Genomic DNA, 23179 nt, shown 5'->3' with positions numbered 1-23179 from the left:
GAAAGACCTGCAAAGAATATTCAAGCAACAATCTATGTGAATGAACTGTTAGGGAAGAAAGCAAGAAATAAAATACCATGGGAGGCTTTTTTTTTAATTGGATGGGGAGCATGATTGATGAAAACGTGAGTTCTGTAAGCACTAGAGTTGACTTGTTTCCCTCCTGTCTTGTGTGTCAGTAACTGAGCTGCTCTGATTTAGTATGTGAGGTGAGCATTTCAAATAATATGCTGTATGAGTATCAGTATGAATCGAGCACATCCAGAAACTGATCTGCAGGCTTAGGCATTTAGTACTCTCGCAAGGAGCTGAAAATTGCATGTCTAAGGCCATAGTTCACAGTGTCTTTAGGTGGGGACAGAGTGGCCAGATGCTCACTTTTATTCAGTCAAAAGCAGCAATGTATTTTCAGCAAGATGACTTCCTCACTTCTGTCAGTGTCTGGCTGCAAAAATGCCATGCTGTAAGGAGGGAAATAATAGCACAGGTGCAGGAACAAGTGGCAGGTAAAAGTTCTTTGTAGGGTGACACTTGAAAGTCAAAGCTGTCTGGTCCTCCATACAGTTTTGGTCTGGTATGTTTGGGCAGTAATGAGAAACTGTGTTTGAAGATATTCATTTGACTGTTAAGAACAGACTAGAAACAATGATTGATTAAAGAAGGTAGATGTGATGAAGGCAAGCAGAAGACAGGAGTTAGGTATGGGGAGGGAAAACAGGGACTCCTACAAAATTAGGAAATTGGACTGAAGGTTAGAATTCTTAATATCTAAGACGAGGAGCATTCCCTAGCCACATCTAGGGGTACCATGCAGGATGGTAGCTACTGTAAGGTAGTGTATGGAATTATGTTACGTACTGGAGCAGAGAGCAGGTATGGCAGTGAGCCTTCTGAATTGTGGTTAGCTGCAATGGCATTGCTTGGGTAGGGATCTGCTGCTATCTGTTGATACCTCAGTGTCTGCAGCCCTAAGTGGTGTTTCTCCCTAGTAATTGGTTTTGTTTTTCATGACTTGTCTAATTTCTTTTTTTAAATTATTTTTTCATAAAATGAGTTCACACTGCAGCTTTTCATAATGCCAGGGCACTTGCAAGTCCTTCAAGAAATCTGTTGCAGAAAACACAAATAACGTAGTTATCTGTAAGCCATGCCATATTTGGTTTGTTTGCCATTTGCATCAGAAGTCATTGTAAAGGATGTATGCAGAAGGATGCATCAGCCTTGTTGTCAGAGGAAAACTAAAAATCGTCAATTTAGAGGAAATTCTGATTACATTGGTTAGCTCAGATAAAAGGTGTTGCCTATGTTATAATTTAGTAATCACTCCAAGTAGTTTTAGTTTGGTAAATAATATTGCAAATAAAAATAGAGTCATTACAGTTAATAAGTTAGTTTGCTAGTAGTACTACTACAAATAAGTAGTTTGATTGGATTAAGTATGTCATGAAACTGTACTCTTAGTTCACTGATAGCTGTTCATACAGCTGTAAGGGAAAAGGGTGTGTACAGTTTTGTTTATGATGGTCATCACATGCTACCTTAATCAAGATGTCTAAGTGTGAATTTGCCACAAAAATGGTCATTTTTTTAAAGCCTCTTTTGAAAGAAGCTGAAATTCTTAATCAAAAGATACAGAAAAGCATCTCGGTAATCTTGAATATCGTGAAGTATCAGTTGGGAGCTATTAACTGAAGGAGCTGCTGGTATAGTAACAAGGCCCAAAAAAGCATTGTGCTTGGGAGGAAATCATTGAGGATGCATATCTTTCGAGTTGTGGGGAAGCAAGTCATAGAATAGTTGCTTATTGTGAACGTGTGTACAATTTAACTTGCTTATTGATATCTTCTAGAATGTGTTTAAGTTTACTTAAAAATGAAAAAAAGTGAAATTGAAGTCTTGAGGGGGATGGATGGACGGACCAAAATCCAATACAAAACCTAACCAAGAAACAACCAACCACTTAATGTTTCAGAGTAAAGATCAGGCTCCTGATCTTCAGTACACCAAGTGCAAGGTAAAGCTGTAGTCACTTAAAGGACAGAAAGTAAAAGGTCTGAAAAGAGCGAAATTTCAAAGGCACAAAGGTTGGACTATAAGACAAGCAGAACCCTATTAGAATAAGAAGAAAATTAATTTGCAAAAACAGCCCTTTTATGTTTGTTTCATTTAAACATAATGGTAAGTTTATGGAGAGTATGTAGCACTCTAGTTAGACTACATTCTTAATTAATGAAGAGCTTTCTGATCTGTCTTTTTTAATTATGATGTCTAAGAGGTGGAGCTGAAGGCTCCAGCTGTAGTGTTACAGAGAGAAAGTCTCTTTCAAATGAACACACACAATTGGATAGTAGTGGGAAGGAGTGTGTGAACTAACTAGTTGATGGAGTTGTTAAAGGAGACTAATATAACAAATGTTTCTACTGATCAGAACAATCAGTGGTTACACACCAAACTAAGTTCAATCTGATTAAGCTCTTAAGCATTTTAATTCATAAATTATTGTTCCCGTAATAGTAGTGGTGTTTTCCAAATTGTACCTGCAGCGGATTGAATTGCCAAGAATTTTAGAATACAATGGTGATTGTTTTAATCTACTGGAATTTAAAAGGTAAGCAAACTCCATAGCATCAGCTTTAAAAATAGCATGGCCCTTGGTTTTGAGATGTTTAGAGTTGTATAGACTTGGTTGGCCAGGTACATCTGGGGTTCATCTAGTACAGTCTCCTGCTGAGGCAAGGCCAACACTGAAATTGTCTTTTCCAGACCACTTCTAAAATGTTTTCAAGAATGGAGATTCTGGCACCTTTCTGCTTAATGCATTCCTATGCTGGACTGCACTTTCTGTGAAGAATTTTCTCCCTATATTGAAATGAAATCCCTTGCTGAGTCTTGTCTGTTGCCTCTTGTACTTTGATTTAGCATAGATTATCATGTATCAGAAGAAATGCAAGAATAGTGCTCAACTTCTGTGATGGTTCAAGTTTAGCTCTGATTTGTGTAAGAAAGCACACTGTTCAAGGAATTGTTTTATGTGTTGATTGAAATTATTGAAGTGACTCGTCCAATTTTGATGAGGCCCAGAAACAGGCAAAACCATGACATGTGTTTTAGAGTCTGTTTAGGAGTTTGGGAGCCTACATGTCATATTCTTAAATAATTTTGTTAAGAATAAATAGAACGTGCCTTGAAGCCTTAAACTTGTATTAATAATAGGAAATGGAAAATAACCATTGTTAACCATTGATTTGAATATATGCAGTTGTGAATAGCTGCAGTGGGATGTATGAGGCAGAACTGAGTTGAACAAACCTACACTAGCTTTTTGTTACAGATATCATCTATTTGTCTTGCACTGGCTAGACAGTAGAATGTAGGCAAGTTACAAATGGTTGGTGCTGTTGTTTTGCCTCTCAATACCTCTTTTCAGAGCAATCTTTAGTTGATCTAGAGATAGCAGGAAACACACTTCTTGAAAGCTACTTGCGCAGAGGTAGTTTGTCACACTGCGAAGTCTTGTAAAGAAAAAAAAAATTACACAGTGTGAATAGTATGTTTTACATGGTATGAAAGATAAGTGTTCTAGTCTAAGGTGAGTGGATGATATGCTGTAGTGGTTTGCTGACACTGACAGGAAGACGCTTTGCTCCTTTCTCTTTACCCTGGTTGCGTGGTTTCTCTTTTTCCCTGCCCGTTTGGGTGCTTATCGGGTCAGCCTGAGCAGTTTTGGTCCAGTTAGAAAACTGCTTCTTTTAAGTACAGAAAAGATCTGATTTGATGTAACTGATCACCTCAATCAAATTTATCACAATTTCCATGTAAATTCTATCTGAGATGCTGAAGTAGTGTAGACAGACAATGAAGAGAGGAAACATGCCATTTTAAGATCCCAATTCCTTTCCCAGTCCTAGCTGAGAAGTACATTAGGATGTATTTGCCATCAGCATCTAAAAGCAAATAGGTAAGTGAATGTGCTACTTAATTTTGATTAAGTTGAAATGTTGTTCTTCGAAGTTAAATTCTGTTAGATAACTGTTAATACACTAGTAACCGTTGGTTATGTCAGGGAGGAGGGAGCGCTCTGGCCTTGAATTTGACAGCTCTGTTCCAGTGGCGGCAAAAATTTTAAGTTGTTGGTACCTAAAAAACCCCCACGGTTTTGTAGCGACAGACTGCTACTTTTGAAGGGATTCCACTAACTGAAGTGTATTTTAGTGTTGCAAATAGTAGTTGCAAGTAACTGTATCACAACAATAGGAGCTTAAGTGCGATGAGACTGCTTATAATAAAAGCATGCCTATTTATATAGTAGCAGACCTTCTGCGTTTGGTGCTGCCGTATTACCTGGAAAGCCTACAGCCGTCATCTGTCTGTATTGGTGATAGGGCTGATGGTAAAATGTCTTGGGTGTGGTTGTTACCCACACTGCAATTGAAACACAAGCTTTTAATTCTACTTGCAAGCCAGGGTTTTTCTGCTAACTTAGAGGGGAAGAAGTATTCTGAGACTTGGACATCTGCTTTCACACACAGACATTACTTCTGAGTTTGGGGTTATGGCATTGGTATATCTGAGGCTGTAGATGGTTCTCTTCCTTATATCAAATTTGTTAAAATTAATAGTTTTGTCTGTGACGATAGCTTATGTAACAGTCTCCATCTCTTGAGTAATCAAGAATGTCCTTGCAGAACACGGAATCACATTAGAGTGGATCATGAGTGTTTTATTAACCTCCATCATGCACAACCACTGGAGCCTGTCAGAGGGAGGAAGGACAGGTGAGCTGTTTGGAGTTACCTGCTTAGATCAGTTCATTAACTGATCAATTTCTTTTAGATACTGTCAAACAGAGCCCAACAGAGGTTAAGCCAATAATAACAGAGGTTAGGCCAGTACAAGCCTGTTGGCATTCATCTGCCTGAAGAGGGTCGCAGCTGGCACACATGGCTTGCTTAGTACATGTTTCCTCTTTCTGGTGTTAAGAATTATTTTTCTGTACTGATAGAACTGAGTTGGGAGAGAGATGCCATGGTTTGATAGACACTTCTGTTGAAGGCTCAACTGCTGCCCCCTCCAGTTTCAGTTCTTTGCCTCTTGTTCCTGCCCCAGTATTGTCCCCCTTCACTTGTGTTGACTAAAAAATTCATGTGGCTGCTGAACAAACCAGCTTGTGGAGCTGATTTTGTTGAAAAATTGTATTTAAAAACAAAGTGTGTTTATTTTCTGGGCTATTCAGACACACTTTTTTTCCTGACCTAGTTTGATTAACAGAATCATAAGCACTTAAGCTTTTACAGTAGAGAAGGCTGAGTAGAGGTGGAAATGAGTGACCAGGGGCCACTGATAGAGCGGACAGATGATGTCTCTTCCAGGTAAAACTGACACCAAATAGCATTTGAGGAAGGCAGTTGAACTGATGGTAGCATTTGATGTAAGTTCTCTCTCTATATCTATATATTTAAACATCCTTTAATGATACAGAACTTCAGCATATGGAATAACAACATGATGTAAATTTTAAAGCATAGGTAAGTATTTGTAGGTATTTCTTGATTAAAAATAGGTTGAACAGCACTGTAAACTTAAAATACCACATTTCTATAACACAGAATAGTAAAAAACACACTACAGTTTATGCCCATCTATTTCTCTGTGACTAATACTGTAAAAGAGTAAATGTCCTGTAGTTGTTTTTGTAGTGAAATATTAATAAACTATGTTAATCTTTCCTATGTTGTGTTTCAGAGCTACAGATTTTTGTTAGTTGGTCTGGTTTGGTATCTGAAATACTGAAGCCGACAGTGGCCTTGGGAATATTTTTCTTCCCATGGAAATGAGAATGTGTTATTTTACATAGATAAGTTTGAAAGAAAACCATGTTTTGTTTTGCTTTAGAGAATCCAGACAGTAGAGTAGCAAGCAACTACAAAACTTCTAGGTGTGGTGGGGTTTTTTGGTTTCTTCTGTGTTGTGTTTTTTTGTTTGTTTGTTTGTTTGTTTTTTTTTTGTCTGCTGATAGCGCAGGTAAAAAGCCTTCTGAGGTGCTGGGAGTATCATTTCCCCCCCATGACCCCCACCCACAGCTTGCATAACTTAACGTGGAAATAGTTAGCAGCTCTAAAATCACAGCAGTGAAAAATTTTTCTTCCTTAGCCCGAGAGAGTAATATTGTTTCTTGACCATACTTTTTCATGAATCTCTCTGTTCTGTTAAGTTTGAAGGCGACAGATCTTTCAGATTATAGCATTAATTTACAATTAACTTTCAAGTCAGGGTTTTTTTTAAGTCTGGCAATATGTATGTGTTTTACTGATGGTTTATTTTCAGGTGCTTGATAATTGTAATAAGAGTCTACTGGAAACTGCTTAATCTGGAAATGTTTAGGATAGGTTCATAGAGAGTATTGCCTTGTTTTGCATTAAGGGTGCGTGAAGTAAAATACTAAAAGTAAAATTCCAAGAGTTTCTAAGTAATAAAGTTTAGTTTAACATAGATGAAAAATACTTAGCTGCAGTTGAACAATCATTTCATCATATTGTGCTGTGTAAAATCCTGTAACATAAAAGATCATTTGCGTTTTTTCATGAGGTGGTTTTGGAAAGTTAACAACTTTAGGTCTAAGCTTAATGCATTGATTTTTTGATACTTGAAATTTATTACCTCTTTTTTGTTTTCTGGCAAGTATTGAATTTTTTGCAGGCTTATGGAAAAATCTTGTTAATCCCTTCTGTTGCTAAAATTCTGCTTTTTGAGTTGAACATGAAAGATGTCCTAAATTCTGCTGCCTGAGCAAAAAAATTTTTTAGTTTGAGGAAATGATAGAAGGGTGTGGTGTGGTTGGGTGTGTTTTCTTTGTTTTTTAACTAAACACCAATTTTGTAGATGATTGAAGAAGTTCAGTGATGACTTTAGGGTTTAATATATAATAATATCTTCATTAGAATGAGTGTACGGTTATGCTGAGAGACCTCTGTGTTGTCTGGATCTGATAACAGTTTACATTTACATTTAACTCTGCCACTCCAGAGCAAACTGATGTATAAAACCTAGTGCCTGTTTGTGGTGTAACTGCCTGCACTAGTTTTTCCTTGGTGTTGGTCTGAGTTCCTAACAATTCCGTCCTGCTTTATAGCTGAGCACAAGAAGCCACAGTTGTGGATGGGATCATCAAACTGATCTGTGTTTCAGAAAGCTATCAATCAGTCACAGAAATGAGCTTTTGTTTATCATTGGTCAGTTTAATCCAACTTACCATGCATCCCTCTGAGCAGAGTGGCTACAGCTTAGTGGGCAGTATTGGAGTGAGAATAAAGAGTTGGGAAGGGTGGGGTGATTGTAAGATGCCATCGCTGCTGAAGAAATTATTTGGGTGAGTACCTTAATTATGTAGTATTGAATCTGAATGGGTAAGTTTATGGTATCTGAAGTGACAGTTTGTGAAGCCAGCTCAGATGTGTGCTTTGAGCTTACCAGTGCATCCAGTCCAGAGAACTTAGTGGAAGTACATCACTGTTCACAGGGCGCTGTGGGTGTGCTAACAGTGAGGAGAAGAGGTTGAGAAGCAGTGTTGCGTAGTTCATTGAGCAAGGCTGTGCAGTTAAATATGTTCCTTCAGAGCTCAAGGTTCTGAGAAGCAAATGTGAAAGCATTTGCATTTGGCTTCATGAGAGGTAGAAGTAGTACTACCTGCCCTACCTGCCCCATCTGAATTATTTTATTCCTTCATTACTCTTCCATTGCTCTAGGCAACAAAAACCATGATGACTTATTTTATTGTTCAGTTTGCATCAGGTTGTGTATGTAGTTTCTCTGTTGGGTTTTATATTCTCACCCTCCCCTGCATTGAAACTGTTGGTTAAGAGTGCTTTTAAGTGCAGTATTATATCAGTGTATGCACATATATTTAAAATATATGAATAACCTTTTGAGTGTAGCTTAATTAAGAAGAATTTAGTTAGACTATACGCTATGTTTTAGTTAATAATTACCTCCAAACAGAAATCCTGAGTAGAGGGAAGATAATATGATATTGCTACAGTTTAAAATATTGTGTAGTGTTAAGCATAATTACAAACCAATAACATTCTTTTAAAAGGGCAGACGCCCTCATTTGTTCTCCCATGCTTTCCAGTTTGAAAATTTTAATTACTTTTTTTTTTCTGCCTGAATTTTGGCAGGGTAGCTAGAGGAGCTTAAATATAATCTTTGACAGCAGTATGACTGCGTGAATAGACTTCCTAATTTAGAGAATTATCTGTGTGCTTGCCTGTCACTGATGGATATTGCCAAAATGATCAAAGGAAAATAGGACGTTGTTTTTAAATAAAGCTATGTTCTGTAGGCAAAACAGGAGCCATTTGAGCTGAAATTTTGCTACACTACTTCGTCTCTCATTGTGAATTCTAGATGTAGACACTTTGGCTGCTGAAAGTGACTATTGGCTGATTTAAGCTTATAGGCGTGAAGTTTCTTTAAAACTTACTGTAAAAAAATGCAGATCTTGTACATAACTTCATTAGGAAATGCTCAGCAGAGTTTATTTAAAACACAAATGTATATGCTGTAGGACACCTCTATTTGTTGTTGATTTTCATTTCCAGCTATGCAAGCATGAGTAGAAACTAAGAATAGCTAGGTGTTTGGTTTTGTTTCTTGTCTTGTTTGTTTGTTTGTTTGTTTTTAAATCAGTGTTTAGGCGGATTGAGTGTGTCTTATTCCTAATACAATAGTTCAAATTCCTTATTGATAAAAAAGAGGTGTTAGTTTTGTTATTTTTCCTGTATTTCATAGAGGCCTGTTTAGAATTACATTGGTATAATTATCTAATGTCCAGTTCTACCTTAGGTATACTGTGCATGGGTATACTCTATAGCTCAGGGAATTAGGTAGCTGTAATATTACAAGTAATGGAAAAATATGGGTGGTATGCGAGCTGGTGAGCAGAGTGTAGCAACACTGTATGTATGGAATAAGCAGCGTGGGGTCACTTCAGTTCTGCAGTGCTGTGCTCCAGGAGGGCTGGCTGGGTTAAGTGCAGCTTTGGACCCAACGTATTAAGCCTTTGCATTTAAGCGTGGCACATACATCTGCTTGCTTGCTGTGGCATGGGTGTGATTGCCCAGTCTGGAATGAGACATCCACCTGCCTGTGGCTGTACCAGGTTGACACTAGAATTGCTCGGGATGTCTCACCACATTTCCCAGTGTTCCCTCTTCTGCAAATAGAGTGCAGAGAGTTATGGCAAGGTTTCCCTCCTTAGTGTGATGCCAGGTAAGATCTGGCAAGGTTAGCTCAGGTTCTGTATGGAAGCCATTCTGTGCTTTGGGAGATGAGCTTTCTCTAGAAACAGTATAACTGCCTTGGAGATATGCTTGCTTTTTTTCTATCTATTTTGGAGATGACATAATCTGCCCATAAATCACTGAGTTGACTGCTACATAGTTCGTTTCCTTTGGATAAAAGTTCTCAGGACTGGGATCTTTGCAGTTAGATGGTTTCTGTAAGCCCTTCAAATGAAGAGGATGAAAAAATGAGAAAGATTTTAAAACAGTAGAAACAGCTAGCAGGATTCAGAAGGGGAAATGGTGACAGAGAAGAGGGACATGGCCTGGGGGCTCTCAGAGTCAGACCACTGCACTGAAACAATCCAGTATCATGTTTTTATTTATTAAATGGAAACTGTTTATTATGCTGTCTTCTTAAGACAGGCTTAACTATTCTTAGATGGGATTTAGCTTGTGCCACTTGTGCTACTGTAGGGAATATTCTGATACTTTATATGAAAAGTTCGGACAAATTGATCTTAAAATTAACTAGCTTTTCTGCTCTGCAATCCTAGCTGCAAATCCCATAGAACATAATTTAATGAAAATGTATAGGCTCTTTTTACTGTTTAGCAAAGTAAAAGCTGTGTAGTTTGTGACAGCTCAGAGTACTTATCTGCTGTTCGCATTTATATGGTGGGAAAAAGTGATTTGGGAAAGGTTTTTCTTACACATAGGTACTAGTGCAAGTGGACCAATAGTAGGATTGTAGATGCTGTCTCAAGCCTGGATTTGTCCCATAGATTGAGTTTTTTGATGTTTCCTTGAAGCCTTTTATTCTCCAAATTACTTTTCCTATCAGGGATGGAGGTATTGCCAGCACCCTTCTGTAAGAGTTCATCTTTCTGTCTCATTTTTTGTTCCCTCAGTGCTGACTCAGCACGGGCTGTCCTTGTCTGTGAAACTTCCTATCCCCATTTCTCAGGTTTAGTTTCTTAAATGTATTGTTTTTGGGCAACCTTTGAATTGACATTAGAAATTGCCAGCGGCATTTGTCTGTAGTCCTAATGTGAAGATGATAGATCAATTGCACTGTGAGAATTAACCGTCTGCTATGAATATGCTCTTCTCTCCCTGCCCCCCGGCCTTGTTCCCCCTCTTTTTTTGAGATTAAGGACAGAAAAACAATTGCCTCTTACCACAGTACGTGTGTTAACAACACTGTAATTCTACTTGTTCAACTGCCCAGAAACACACAAATATGGTTCACTTGGTTTGAAAAACTGCTGCTCAAAATCAGGATTCATTAATACATTTTCAGGGATTTTTTGAAATTAATGTTTTACAAGTGTGCATCCAGGACATTTTGCTTTTTTCTTAGCTATAATTTTTCTGTAACCTATAAACACATGTGCTTGCTTTCCATTCAGTGCTTTTACTCTTAATATGGATTTGCCATTTAAGAGGCTGTTTCTAATTTGTTTATATGTGTTTGACTTAATGCAGTGTGTATCCCACTGACTGTTGCACATTAACATTATTACTTTATCTAGAACTTTTTCTTGCTCTAACCTGACACAAGCAACAGTGCATTTTTAAAATTTTCTATGATTGGTTATTTGGTGCCTTGAACATTAAATTGCTGTCTATGTTGTGCCCCAGACAGCAGCTTGAAACTAGTGCAAGAGGAGAGTATTGTAAATCCTGTTTGTTTTCAGATTAATGAACTGAGTGTGCATAAGTTACGCTGTTTTAAAAGGAAGGATTTATCTTTTTGTGAAGTATACTTTTCTTACCATTTTAATACAACAGGTAACAATTATGTTTGTTGCTGAAAAATTGAATAAAATTGATTTGTTTATTCAATGAGGATATATTTCTCTCAGGTTTTAAATCCTTGTTTGTAGGTAAGGTCTTCTGGGGGCTGTATTTCAGTTGTAAGAAAGAAGGATGGGAATTCTGTTGGGTTTTGTTTTGTTGTTGTTAATCTAATTATATATGATTTCCATATAGACCTGCTTTTGATGAGCAGGGATTATCTGGCAATTTGATTTTAGTTAAGAAAGCTTTTTTTTTTTTAAGCCTGAGTCATTTGTGATTCTCCAGGAAACTAGAATAAGAAGGGCTGTGGTTGATGCAGAATTAGAGCAAGTAAACATAATCTGTGTTTTGTTCTTACGGGATATGCTACTTCAGTATTATCAGCTGAGCTTTCATTTATCTTTTGAATTCATTGGTACTTTTCCTATGTCTTTTGGCTGAACCGTAACTGAGGTGATTTTGATGTTCTGTATTACTTACAAATTGAGATTCTGTCTTTAATGATACTTATTCTATGTCTAATTTATTTCCATTTCATGGGTTGTTTTTCCATGTTTTTGCTTTGCATAGTTTAGCATCTAATACAATGCATTTTCTGTTGTCATAATGGTTTTATACTGTCCTCTAATCAATATCGTAGTGCATTTGAATATCTGATTCTCTTTACCATGCTCTAACATGAACGGTCTGGGATTCTTTCCCTGCTCTTCTTTCTGTTTTAACACTGGTATTGTGGTAAATGAGTTACAGCTGGATTCTACTTGCTGCCTTGAGGCATGGAAGAAGAGCAACTGTGTTTGACACTTCACTCTAGATTTACCCTGCTGGTTCTCAATCTTCCCCCTCTGTCTATTCAGGTGCTTGGGGCATTATGTGAAACTCATTTATACGCTTTGCCTTTTTTCCTCAAAGGATCCCTCCTGTGATTTGGGTTGGCAATTCTGCCATTTGTTTGTTGATTTGTTTTCATTCTAAATCCAAAAACTCAACTATTCTTACAAAATATGGTCTAATGTCTTGCATAAACATGGGTGTCAGGCTCTCATAGACTATTACCTTTTGTCAGTGTAAATGTGTTTAGTGTAAATGAAGGCGTAGTATTGAGAATAAACAGGTTCTGTATTGATTTCCCCCCTCCCCTCTGCTGCAATCATCATAAAGTCTGACAGAACTCAGATCTGACCTGTACAAAACTGCTGAAAATAGAGCTTTGCCTACAGTAGCGAAGAGCTTTCAGTATCTTGTATAAAGCTGTACTCATGACCGTCATGGGAACTGTGGTGCAGGGCAGGGAAGGTAGCACGCAGCATTTGACTCCAGCCTGGAGAAGACACCTCTGCTCATGTTTACGTACCTAGATAATTAGAAGGGCTAGAATTGTTTGTGCACAAGTTGATTATGCTTGTTTGAGAATGTGTTACTCTTGGGCAACTGGACATTTCAGCCTTTCCGTCCATGATGACTATTGTGAATGCTACTTAGAGCTATTCCGTGAAATACTGTAGGTTATTACAGCAAACTCTTGAGAGGAAGCAAGTCTTCAGTGTAGTGGTTTTGTTTCAGGATGCTCTCAAAATAGTCATTGCCAGCATAGTCATAGCATTAGGTCCTTGATTTTGAAAAATGCTGAGCAGATTGGCATATTCTAGCATTTCTTTTGGATTATAATGTAAAAATACAACTTCATTGCCATCAGTCCTGTAACATAAAAATGAAGTACTTGGTACTAGGAGGGTGATGAATAAAAGTGTAATGAGTGTGCTGTTTGCAATCAATTGGACAGTTTGGGGTTTTTGTAGAATACTTGTAAAAAGAGCAAGGTCTCTTATTTTGCCTGTTTCGAAACTCTGTCTGAATTTCTAGAAATTTTTGACACTGGAGTGGCTGGGTAGGAGAACTGAACTTGTGGTACCTCTCTGCACTTAAAATCAACTCCAGAAGCCTATTCTAGGAGTTGGTATCTTACTGAAGAGGACTACTTCTGTGAAGAGGAAAAGGTTCATCTGCCATGAACATAGCTGTCCAGAAGTTAATTTACAGGACAGTTTGCAAGGATTCCAGTGTGTATCTTTGCAGTGGGAGTCTTGATCTGTTCTGTTTCACCCCTTTAAATCCATTAGGTACCTCTCTGTATAGAGGCATTAGAAGTGCTTAAAGCAAATGTGAATGGTTCAACTGATTTGTAATTAAAATTACTGATTTCCTGTGTCTATCACTTAAGTATGGTGCTGTTCTTTTTGGTTGGTTGTTTTGGTTTTTTTTTTTATTTGTTGGATTGGGATGGTATTGCAAGTGTCTGATTGAAAGGAATTAGGGGGATTAGATATGAAAGGTATTAAAGGAATGTCTCTATCCTATCTAACTTCACTTTTAACTTTCTCTGCAAGCAGTGGCATCAGGTTTGGTAATATTAACATGACATTGTCCCTTGTAGGATAATCATGGGTCAAACCGGAAAAAAATCTGAGAAGGGACCAATTTGTTGGCGAAAGCGTGTGAAATCTGAATATATGAGACTGAGGCAGCTCAAGAGGTTCCGACGTGCAGATGAAGTAAAGGTATGTCATCTTTTGGTTCTGTTGCTTGAAAAAATGATAAAATTTATTTCCTTCTGAAGTATGAGTTGTTCTGCAGTTAACACCTGCAATAATTTAATACTTTGTTAACATACTGCAAACTTGACTTAACTCTGTGACCTTATAAACAGGTATGGTACATATGTATGTGACTGAATCAGGCATGCTAAGTATCAGAAGAGACTGTGGAGAGCAAGTATAGCAACTTCTTTAGCCACATACTCTAATTCCATTTAGAACTTAATTCCATGCTAAACCTCTCTAAACATGAGAACATGGTTTGAGTCAAAGAAAGGGATAATGAACTATATTGAGCCTCACTAACATTTAAAGAAAATTTGGACAGTTGACTTTTGAGCACTTTTTTTATCCTGTCTGGTTTTATTTTTTTAGTAAATGTTATAATGCCTTAAGATGCTAGCATGTGAATTCTAAATTCACCTGAAATGAATCTAAGTAAGTCTTTGATTTATTTGTAATGTTTACAATTGTAATTAATTTTTAGAGTATGTTTAATTCTAATCGTCAGAAGATACTGGAAAGAACTGAAATCTTAAATCAAGAGTGGAAACAACGTAGGATACAGCCTGTTCACATCATGACTTCTGTGAGCTCATTGCGCGGGACCAGGGAGGTTGGTTAACATGTGTTGTGGTAATTCCACTTCCAAGGTTGTTAGCACGTTTTTGTTTTATTACTGGAAAGTTGGCTGTTCTTTCTGTTTTTCCAGCATGACATGACAGCTAAGTATTTTTTGTATTAATTTCTTAAAGAATTGACTTATTATTTACTTTGATCAAATGACTTCTGGAAATCAATAAATACATAGCAGGCTACGTAGCTTTGAACAGCACACCAAAATGAAACTTCTTTATTTCTGATACTACTTGGATCATACCTCATCATCCTTTAATCAAATTGTTTTGTGTCACTGGTATTGGGAGTTTAATCTTGCTCTTATTGGAGTTGACCCCCAGTGGTACATATGAGTAGTTACTTTAGTTCTTACTGAGTTAAAGCACATGAAAGCTGTGAACATACCCACTAGACAAAGTCTTCTTTATATGAAAGTCATTTAACTACAGAGTTTCTAAAAGGAGTTAGTTGAGTTGATGCACCCTTGTGTTGCACAAGCAGACTGAACACTAAATTTGTGAAAAACACTTCCATGATCATGATGTAATTTGAGCACCCAAACTGGCTTTCATGTTGGTAACTTGAACAGTGGTTTAAGCCTGCTCCAACTTTCTCTATTCAGCCCAGGTTCATTTATCTTCTTTCTCAGTTGCTCTTTAGGCACTTCTCCAGACTAAGGTAGTTTGAGGATGTTACGTGTGTAATAATCTGAAAAGCTAACTCTTTTCAGTAGGATCAGAATGGAAAGACTTACTGTGAACGGGTTAAAAAAACCAAAACGAACCACTTTCCCTTCAAGGAAATTTGTCAGACTTCCATTTTCTTAAAATTTTAGTGGGAAACGGGGGGCATGTATGTCACAGAGGTGCATTTGTGTGCATGCATGTTCAAATGCAAACAGGATTTTTGAGTGTTTTCTTTTAAACCTGTTTGAATATGCAATCACTCGTGTACAGCTCTATACCTATGATATCGCACTGTAGGACCAGAACTTCTGATAATAATTGACACGGGTACACATCCAATTTTCACCATTTTTTGATCGTAAAAGATCATTCCTCACCATTCCTTTCTTTTTCTTTTTTTAATGGCTTGATTCACTATTCTTTTGTGTTAATTTCCTGCCTGAATTGATTTCCTGCCTGAACTGATAGAGCACACTAATACTGCATTCAAATCCAGTGTCTGTCTCATGAATCAGAACTCTAATGCTTGATTTAAGATTGCCGTAATTTATAGTGAGAGAAGTGAGAAAAAGAAATGGTGGGCGTTTTAAAAAATTACTTGAAAAGCTTTTTTCTTAATATGCTGAATTTCTACAGAATTGCATAGGACACTGGCTAGAAGTTTAGTGACCTGACGGAAAGGTGTTGTGAGAGCATTAATGTGTTTGATGAAGACTGCAGGGCATTGCTGGTGACATAGGTTTCGTCCAATGAGTAGTCCAGTCACCATCAACCAGAGGCCATAATATGTGCTGTGCTAGCCTAAGCTGAGTCCCATACCAACACAATGGAGCAACCCAACTGAGACGTGGTACCAAATAACTGAGACATTTTGACATAGCTTATTTGTCAGTCTGAGACTTTAGTTTCAAAGATAAAAGTCATAATTTTTTTACTTTTGTATTTTTCTTTTAAAACATGTGAAAAATATACTAGATGGCTGCTAGCTAGAAAATGAAACATTAGCCTGAAGTGGGAATAAAGCACTAGCATAGGACAGTATCTTGAGTATTGATATACCCAGCAGAAATTTAATCTCATTTGCTGCAGATTAAAAAGAAAATACATCTGGCTTGTGTCATTCTACTGGGGTACTGTCTCTGTATACTGTTTGTTACATTACTTTGTGTATTTCTTTAGAAATGTGAAGCTCTGTTCATCTTTCCCTTCTGGAAAGGAGAAAGATCTTTTGTCTCCACTTCCTTTTTTCCTTTCAGGTAGCTATGATAGCTGTTCTAAACTTTTTTTAACCTACCTCCAAATCCTCTATGTTGTACTTTCCCTAGCTCTGTATGTTCCTGTCTGCTTTTGTTTATAACTTTTTTCAGAGTTCTTCATACTGCTGTCCCAGTATTTGAGAAAAGTTGATCTGTGTCTGTTAACTGTTGAATAGATGCAAGGATAACCCAGAAGTTGTCTGTATTTCTATGGCATGTTTATATTTGGAGGCTACATAAACCTCTGAATCTCAAGAAAAAGTCCTGCAGCTGAAAAACTTACTGACATGTGCATAGTTGCATATAATGAGTTAATTTTCATTTTTCTATTGTAAGCATTGAGCATAATCAAAGGTTGGAGGATACGATAAAGATAAGCAGACAATAATGGGGAAATAGGGCAGGAATTAAAAAGACATATGGATCATTTATTTCCATAAGAGGTCTTGCTGGCATTAAAGCAATTTTTTAAAAAAATATAAATGTTATTTCTGCAGTGTATTGATCTGAAGCCAGGAGAATTCAGTTGCCTCTCTGATGGCTTGAGTAAATACTCTAACATCAGTGTAGTACCAACAGGTACTAAATATGTTTTGAGATACCAAACATAATTTGTATTGTAGGTTGAATAGTCTGAGTAAAATACTATCACAGCCACTTAATAAGAAGTGGAAAACCCCGTCACAGTCTATTAGCAAAAGTATTGAGTTCAAAATAGTTCTTGTGTCTTTTCTCCTGCTAAACCTATTCTTACTATTATGCCCTAAAAATCTGATGCATTTTTCAAAGGCTGGTATGGCTAATTTTGACAAACAGTTTGAATTTTGTACGTTGTAGAGTGTTGCTCTGTGGGTTTTTTTCCCCCTTTTTCTTTCTGATGTTATTATGTAAGTGTACCTTCAACTTCTTATTTCAGTGCTCTGTTACCAGTGACATAGATTTTCCAAAACAAGTCATCCCACTGAAGACTCTCAATGCTGTTGCTTCTGTGCCTATAATGTATTCTTGGTCTCCCCTTCAACAGAACTTTATGGTAAGTTTAAAAGTGCTGGGAGGAGAAATGTATGGAGAAAAGGGAGGTGTTCATTCTAGAAATAGACCAGCAAAAATTTGTTGTCAGTTACCCTCCCGATCTTTTTGGTATTGGCAATAAGGCAGTAATAATCAGAAATAGGCTCCCCCCAATAAAATAAATAAAAAAAAAATTAAACCTTCAGTGAACCAAAGTATTTCTAAAACCTTGCTGTAAAGAGGTGACCAGTTGTCTTGTATGGCATTTCTAAATGTAGATTTATCTGAACGCATATAATTAGTGTAATGAGAAATGTTTTCTGAGGGATATGAATGTCTTTAAGACAATTGACCAACATACCTCTAGCAGAATAGTAATTCTTATGGAATAAAGGGAACTTAATCCTGAAGTAGACCACATTATGATCATTATTTAGTGACTGAGTATAGCCTTCTGATTAGCTTCACTGTATGCAGAAGCCATAACGTTAGATTTCTGATGTAGTTATATGACTTATTTGAAAAGCTTAGCTTATTACAAATCTTTGTCACATCATTTTGTATATGATCACCTTTGCTGACTGGTTATTATGATAATAGTCATAGCAAAGTGATTTAAATAACCATTTTTATCAGTCTATGTGCAGAGTTCTTCCTTGATTTTTACTTGCTTTTGTCAGCGTTTGGATATTTTGCACTGCTGCAGAATCATGATCAGCAGAAAAATTGACGTTTATTTTCTTAACAATATAGGGTTCTTCTGTAGTATTGGAAGATACATCTGAGTATCAAGGTCCGTAAAGTCTACTGATAAAACATGGGAGTATTAATGCCTTTAGTCTATATGCAGACAAAAAAAAAAAAAATCAGTGGAGTTCAGATTAATTTGTGAGGCATGTTTCTGTGCTGGCTGTTTAGACAACTTGAATTTAGAGTCTTTTTGTATCATATTTTCTTATCTCTGGCAAAGCAATGAAGGGGTGGTTTCCATTGCATGTTACTGTGGAGTTGAACTGAGGAAGGGAGAATGAACTTAGCAAATGCAAGTTTCCCGGAGCTAGGCAGCCTACTGTGTTTCAATAGTAGAAGCTTTGTGGAAACACCCTGCTAACCTTAATGTTAGGAGCTAGTGTCAGTATCTTGTGCCAGTCACCACTAGTTTGAAAAATTGTTGAACAAAGATGAGGGTTTTATTTATCTAGTTAATGGTAAATGTGATAAAGCAGTGAAGGCAGTTTGTAAACTGTGATAGCTAGACACATGTATATTGTGAAAATAGCAATGCAGAAGTGGTTCATTGAAAACACAGTTTAAAATTGTTTGCTTGTAACTGTTGTTGCTAGGTAGAGGATGAAACTGTTTTACATAACATTCCATATATGGGAGATGAAGTGCTTGACCAGGATGGTACCTTTATTGAAGAACTGATCAAGAACTATGATGGGAAAGTGCACGGAGACAGAGGTGAGCCCAGACACTCAGGTATACTAATCACTTCTTCCTACGTAAATAATTGTTGTCAGTATTGCTTGTTAAGGCCTGACGCTTGGTTGTCACAGTAGTATCTCTAGAATCTTTACATTACACAAACATTGGGTAAAATAGACTCCTTTATTTAAATATATACCTTTGCATTTTCATAAGGTTGCAAAGTGTTAAAGTAGTAGTACGGAGAAATTAAACACAAACTTTTTCCCTAGACCATACAGTGATCCATCATAATGCCTAGCTGCAACTTGGAGAAGTTCTTGGTCTTCAATTTTATGCTCAGAGCTTTGGAATTTAACAAAGGAATGTCCCTATGTGTGTCCTGCCTAGCAGAAAGTGGCAGGACAAGTATGCAAAACTCTGATAATGGCGACACTTGTGAATGCATTTCAGTAGAATAACCTCTTCTGGGTTTGGGTTTTTTTTTTTTCCTTTAAGGAAATTATTAGCTATTTAAAAACCTCCCTTCTAATAAGTCAGCTTATAGAGCAAAGTTGTATCCTTCTGTTGGTACTACACACACACACATGTACATACGTACGTATTCTAAGGTGTAGTTCATCTCTTTATTCTATGTGGGAGCTGGACTATATGTGATGTCTGTCTCTTAGTTTGCTGAAGTCTCAGTGAAGCAGCAACCTTTCACTTGCTCTATGTGCCCACTCAGAACTGGGTTATACAAGCCTGAACTGTACAGCTGTAAAGGTTTCTCTGACTACTCTGTTTCCCCCTTCATAGAAATATTACCCGCCCTCCCCCAACAGAGAACCATTTCTTAAAATTGATTATATTCCTGTTAATGTTGGAGTGACTGAGAAAGAGAACTAAAGTTTTTGAGTATGTTGTGTGCTCAATGTACTCATGAAGGTTAAGCCTGCAATTCAATAATAAATGCTACTCAGTCCTACACCAGTCTTGTTAATGTCCTCGGAATAGCCGGTGCCTTTATATTTCAAGAGGAACATGAAATGTTTCATGGGGTTTTGCCTCTGGATATTTTTACAGATTTACCAATTGACATCCTTGTCAGAGAACTGGTTATGTCAAAATGGTGACATTACTAGTAAATGTCTTCTATTATTGATTTAATTTATTATTAAATGAGTCTAGCTTTAAAATTAACCTCATTTCACTGTCTTGAGTCCCAAGTTTATGATGGCAATTACTGATATGATGGGTTCTTCAAAACTATATATCAAAAGTAGAAAGATGTTTTTTAGTCTCCCAATAAATAGTATTCTTGTGTGACTGTAATTACAGATTCCCACAGCATTTGCATTTAATCAGAAGCATTCCCATGTAGGAGTCAGAATTGTAAACTAGCTCTGTAATTGCACTTGTAGGAGAGAAATTCATGCTAACCTCTGTGTGTATAAGAGTTCTGTTTAAAACATCCAAGTGAAGTACCTGCCTGTTCTTATTATCTACATAGGAGTAAAACTGTTAGCTTCCTTCAAGTAGTACTTTGACATCCAACTCCAGTCTAGGTTCAAAAGGATGGTTATAAGCATTACAGTTCCCACACAGTTCACAGTTATTTTTTGAAAAATAACAGCCATCTCTGTCAATGCTAACTACAGTTTTCCTCTCTGCAGAAATGCCTTATGGTCTGTCTGTGCTGTCCTCTGAATTTCGCAGCAGAATATAAGCTAATAAGCATATATATGCACCATTGTATTCTTCAGTAGTCTCTTAATATTATTTTTTTTTTTGTATACAACTGTGTTCTTTTTTTATCACTTTGTCAGTGGGGTATGTAGTGGGGAAGTGGATGCTGTGGAACTGCAAACCAAAAATCTGTCCAAGGATAGCTTCATAGACTGTTTGCATGCATTGCCAACCATGTTGGAATTCAGTTTCTGGCATAAAATCTCTTAAATAGTCTAGCTAGTAAGTAATTTTTTTATCTTCCAAGGAAGAAAGAATTATTTATGTCTACTGGTATAAAGCACAGGGAGTTGGGAAAATTTTCAACAAGTTTCCTTCTCCCCTTCTCAGTTGTCAGTCTAAGAAATAAATACTGAGTATTTTTAACTCTTCTCAGTTCATACATTGAAACTAAGAGGGAAAAATACAAACCAGTTTTTCATAAATTACAGCATTTGCCATAATTTAAGTGTAGGGAGGATTAAAAATACTTCATATACACATTGCGCTTTTCTGTTCACTCCCAATTTTGCTGAATTTCAGAATGTGGATTTATCAATGATGAAATATTTGTTGAGCTGGTCAATGCACTTGGTCAATATAGTGATGATGAAGATGATGATGATGGAGATGACAATCCTGATGAAAGAGATGACAAGCAAAAAGATCGGGAAGGTAACAGGATGGGTATGTCTGTCTGCAGACTTTAAAAATTAAAACAAAAAAAATCCTTTTCTCAATAAATTTGTTCAAACCTTTCTACTTGATAGTTTTCAGGTTTAAAGTAGCATAATTTTCTTCATCATTTCCTTTGCCATTTAGTTCAAGAGTTGTACAGAGAATAATACAAAAGGTGCTTTTGCCAATTTTTGTTTATCTGTATACTGAGACAGTCAAATGAACCAAAAAATCAGTCGAGTATCTGTCTAATAAATGCTTTGATACTCAGAAAATGAAATATCATTATTCTGAAGTAGGCAGAGTTCTGAATTGCCATCTCCATCTGCTGGTGAAATAATGGTTTCTTCAGATTGTACTAGTAGAATTCTCTCAGCAGGAAAGACCACTTAATGTAGTTGAAATTGTCTGTAGTTTAGAAATAAAAACCTTTGCTTCTTTTTTATTAGGATTTTGGCGAAGTCCCGCTTTCTCTGAACACCTCCTCGAAGTAGCAAAGGAGCAGAAATATAATTTTTTTTTGTTTTCCAAATTTTTTACTTCTTTGACAGAGAAAGAAAGCCACCCACCTCGGAGATTTCCTTCTGACAAGATATTTGAAGCCATTTCCTCAATGTTTCCAGACAAGGGTACAGCAGAAGAATTGAAAGAGAAGTAAGGAAGTATTTTTCAGAATACATTGCTGTGTTGCATTATGAAACAAAGATTCCTTGACTTTGTTAAATATTTGTTGATTAGGAATGGTCCCCCTTGCAGCTAGGTTTTGTGGCAGTTACGTAACTTCTGCAAGTGATACTTGAAGGGAATTGGCTGTTTCCACCAAGTAAAACAATATAGAGGTGTTTATTAGCCTTCCTTTCAGACTATTGAAAAGTGGGTGCTTGCATGTGTTTATTAATCTATGTTATTTCTTTGAGGTGGTAGAATAAAAGCTTCTGTTAAAAAAAAAAAATCTTCTTGAGTTAGTAATATATATTGAGAGATGACAGTCCAGAAAATAGATGCATTCTTTCCTATCCAATTTTATATTAATGATTATGGAATTAATACTGTGTCACGTCACTGACAGATTGACCTTTCTAGCTGGCACATATTAAATTTTTGTGATTTGTCACTGAAAAGGTAGAGTAGTACTGCAATCAAAAATTATTATTATTATTATTATTACTATTATTATTATTATACTGAATAAAGGACTTCTATTTCTTTCTTCAAGATACAAAGAACTCACTGAGCAGCAGCTTCCTGGAGCTCTTCCTCCTGAATGCACACCAAACATAGATGGACCAAATGCCAAATCTGTTCAGAGGGAGCAAAGCCTGCACTCTTTTCACACACTCTTCTGTAGGCGCTGTTTTAAATATGATTGCTTCCTACATCGTAAGTACAGTTATAGTACGCTTATATATCTTTTATATTTTGCAAGTCAGGAAACTTAAAAGTACCATAAGATTAAATACAGAAGGAAGGAAAGTGAAGAAAAAATAAAAGCAGTAATATCGCCGAAGTTTACAAAAACAACTTGTCCACGCTGACATTGTTTTGCAGTGAAAACTATACCTCAAAAAACTGAATGCAGCTGTTTGAGGTAGTCTGTCCTTTTTGCGTTTAGGAGTTCATACAGAATTTCTGGCTTGGACCAACCTGTAACGTTACTTCACTTTTTATAGTATTCAGGAAAGATAGTGTTTTCCTGAATATATAGTATTCAGGAAAACTACATTTTCTACTACTGTTTCTGTGTTACACTTTCTCAGTTTGTGCATGGAGAATGGAATATATTTCTCCATAAAAATACCTGGTTATTCATCAGACTTGCTTAATTTTCCCAAGGAGAGGCTGAATATCCATGAACAGTTTTATCTTTTATTCTCTCAGGTTTTTTTCTAGCCACCTTACTTGTACCTGGTGATTTGAAGAAGAATTGTTTCAGAGAGTTGAGTTTTAGAAATTATCATATCCTTTCCATTGAATTGCTTTCATGTTCTCCATTCTTTTGGGGGAAGGATTTAACAATAGCATTAGTAATGATGTTCAATTCCATTTGCAAAGCATGCAGAATGAGATTCTGGAGTGCTACTTGAGACCATTCTTTCTCTGAGAAAGGAGTCAAATGTAAA

General features: G+C 36.7%; 1 protein-coding gene across 17 annotated transcripts in view; it reads left to right on the top strand.

Annotated features, from left to right (window-relative positions):
- EZH2 (enhancer of zeste 2 polycomb repressive complex 2 subunit) overlaps positions 1-23179 on the top strand; it is a 50411-nt gene that overhangs the window by 9296 nt on the left and 17936 nt on the right. For 6 of the 17 annotated variants that reach the window (XM_075083772.1, XM_075083763.1, XM_075083781.1 and 3 more), the window contains exons 2-8: positions 13516-13639; positions 14163-14291; positions 17152-17268; positions 18590-18710; positions 20925-21068; positions 21611-21713; positions 22276-22439. In XM_075083772.1, the coding sequence (XP_074939873.1) occupies positions 13523-13639; positions 14163-14291; positions 17152-17268; positions 18590-18710; positions 20925-21068; positions 21611-21713; positions 22276-22439 (895 nt within the window). In that variant the 5' untranslated portion in view covers positions 13516-13522. Of the gene's footprint in view, positions 1-3874; positions 3959-4685; positions 4776-13515; positions 13640-14162; positions 14292-17151; positions 17269-18589; positions 18711-20924; positions 21069-21610; positions 21714-22275; positions 22440-23179 lie in introns of those variants that run through there. The other 11 variants (XM_075083767.1, XM_075083775.1, XM_075083774.1 and 8 more) reach the window with 4 other exon arrangements.

The sequence above is a fragment of the Phalacrocorax aristotelis genome, chromosome 2, assembly GCF_949628215.1.
Source record: "Phalacrocorax aristotelis chromosome 2, bGulAri2.1, whole genome shotgun sequence".
Taxonomy (NCBI): Eukaryota; Metazoa; Chordata; class Aves; order Suliformes; family Phalacrocoracidae; genus Phalacrocorax; species Phalacrocorax aristotelis.
This window is presented reverse-complemented; position numbering and strand designations above follow the sequence as displayed.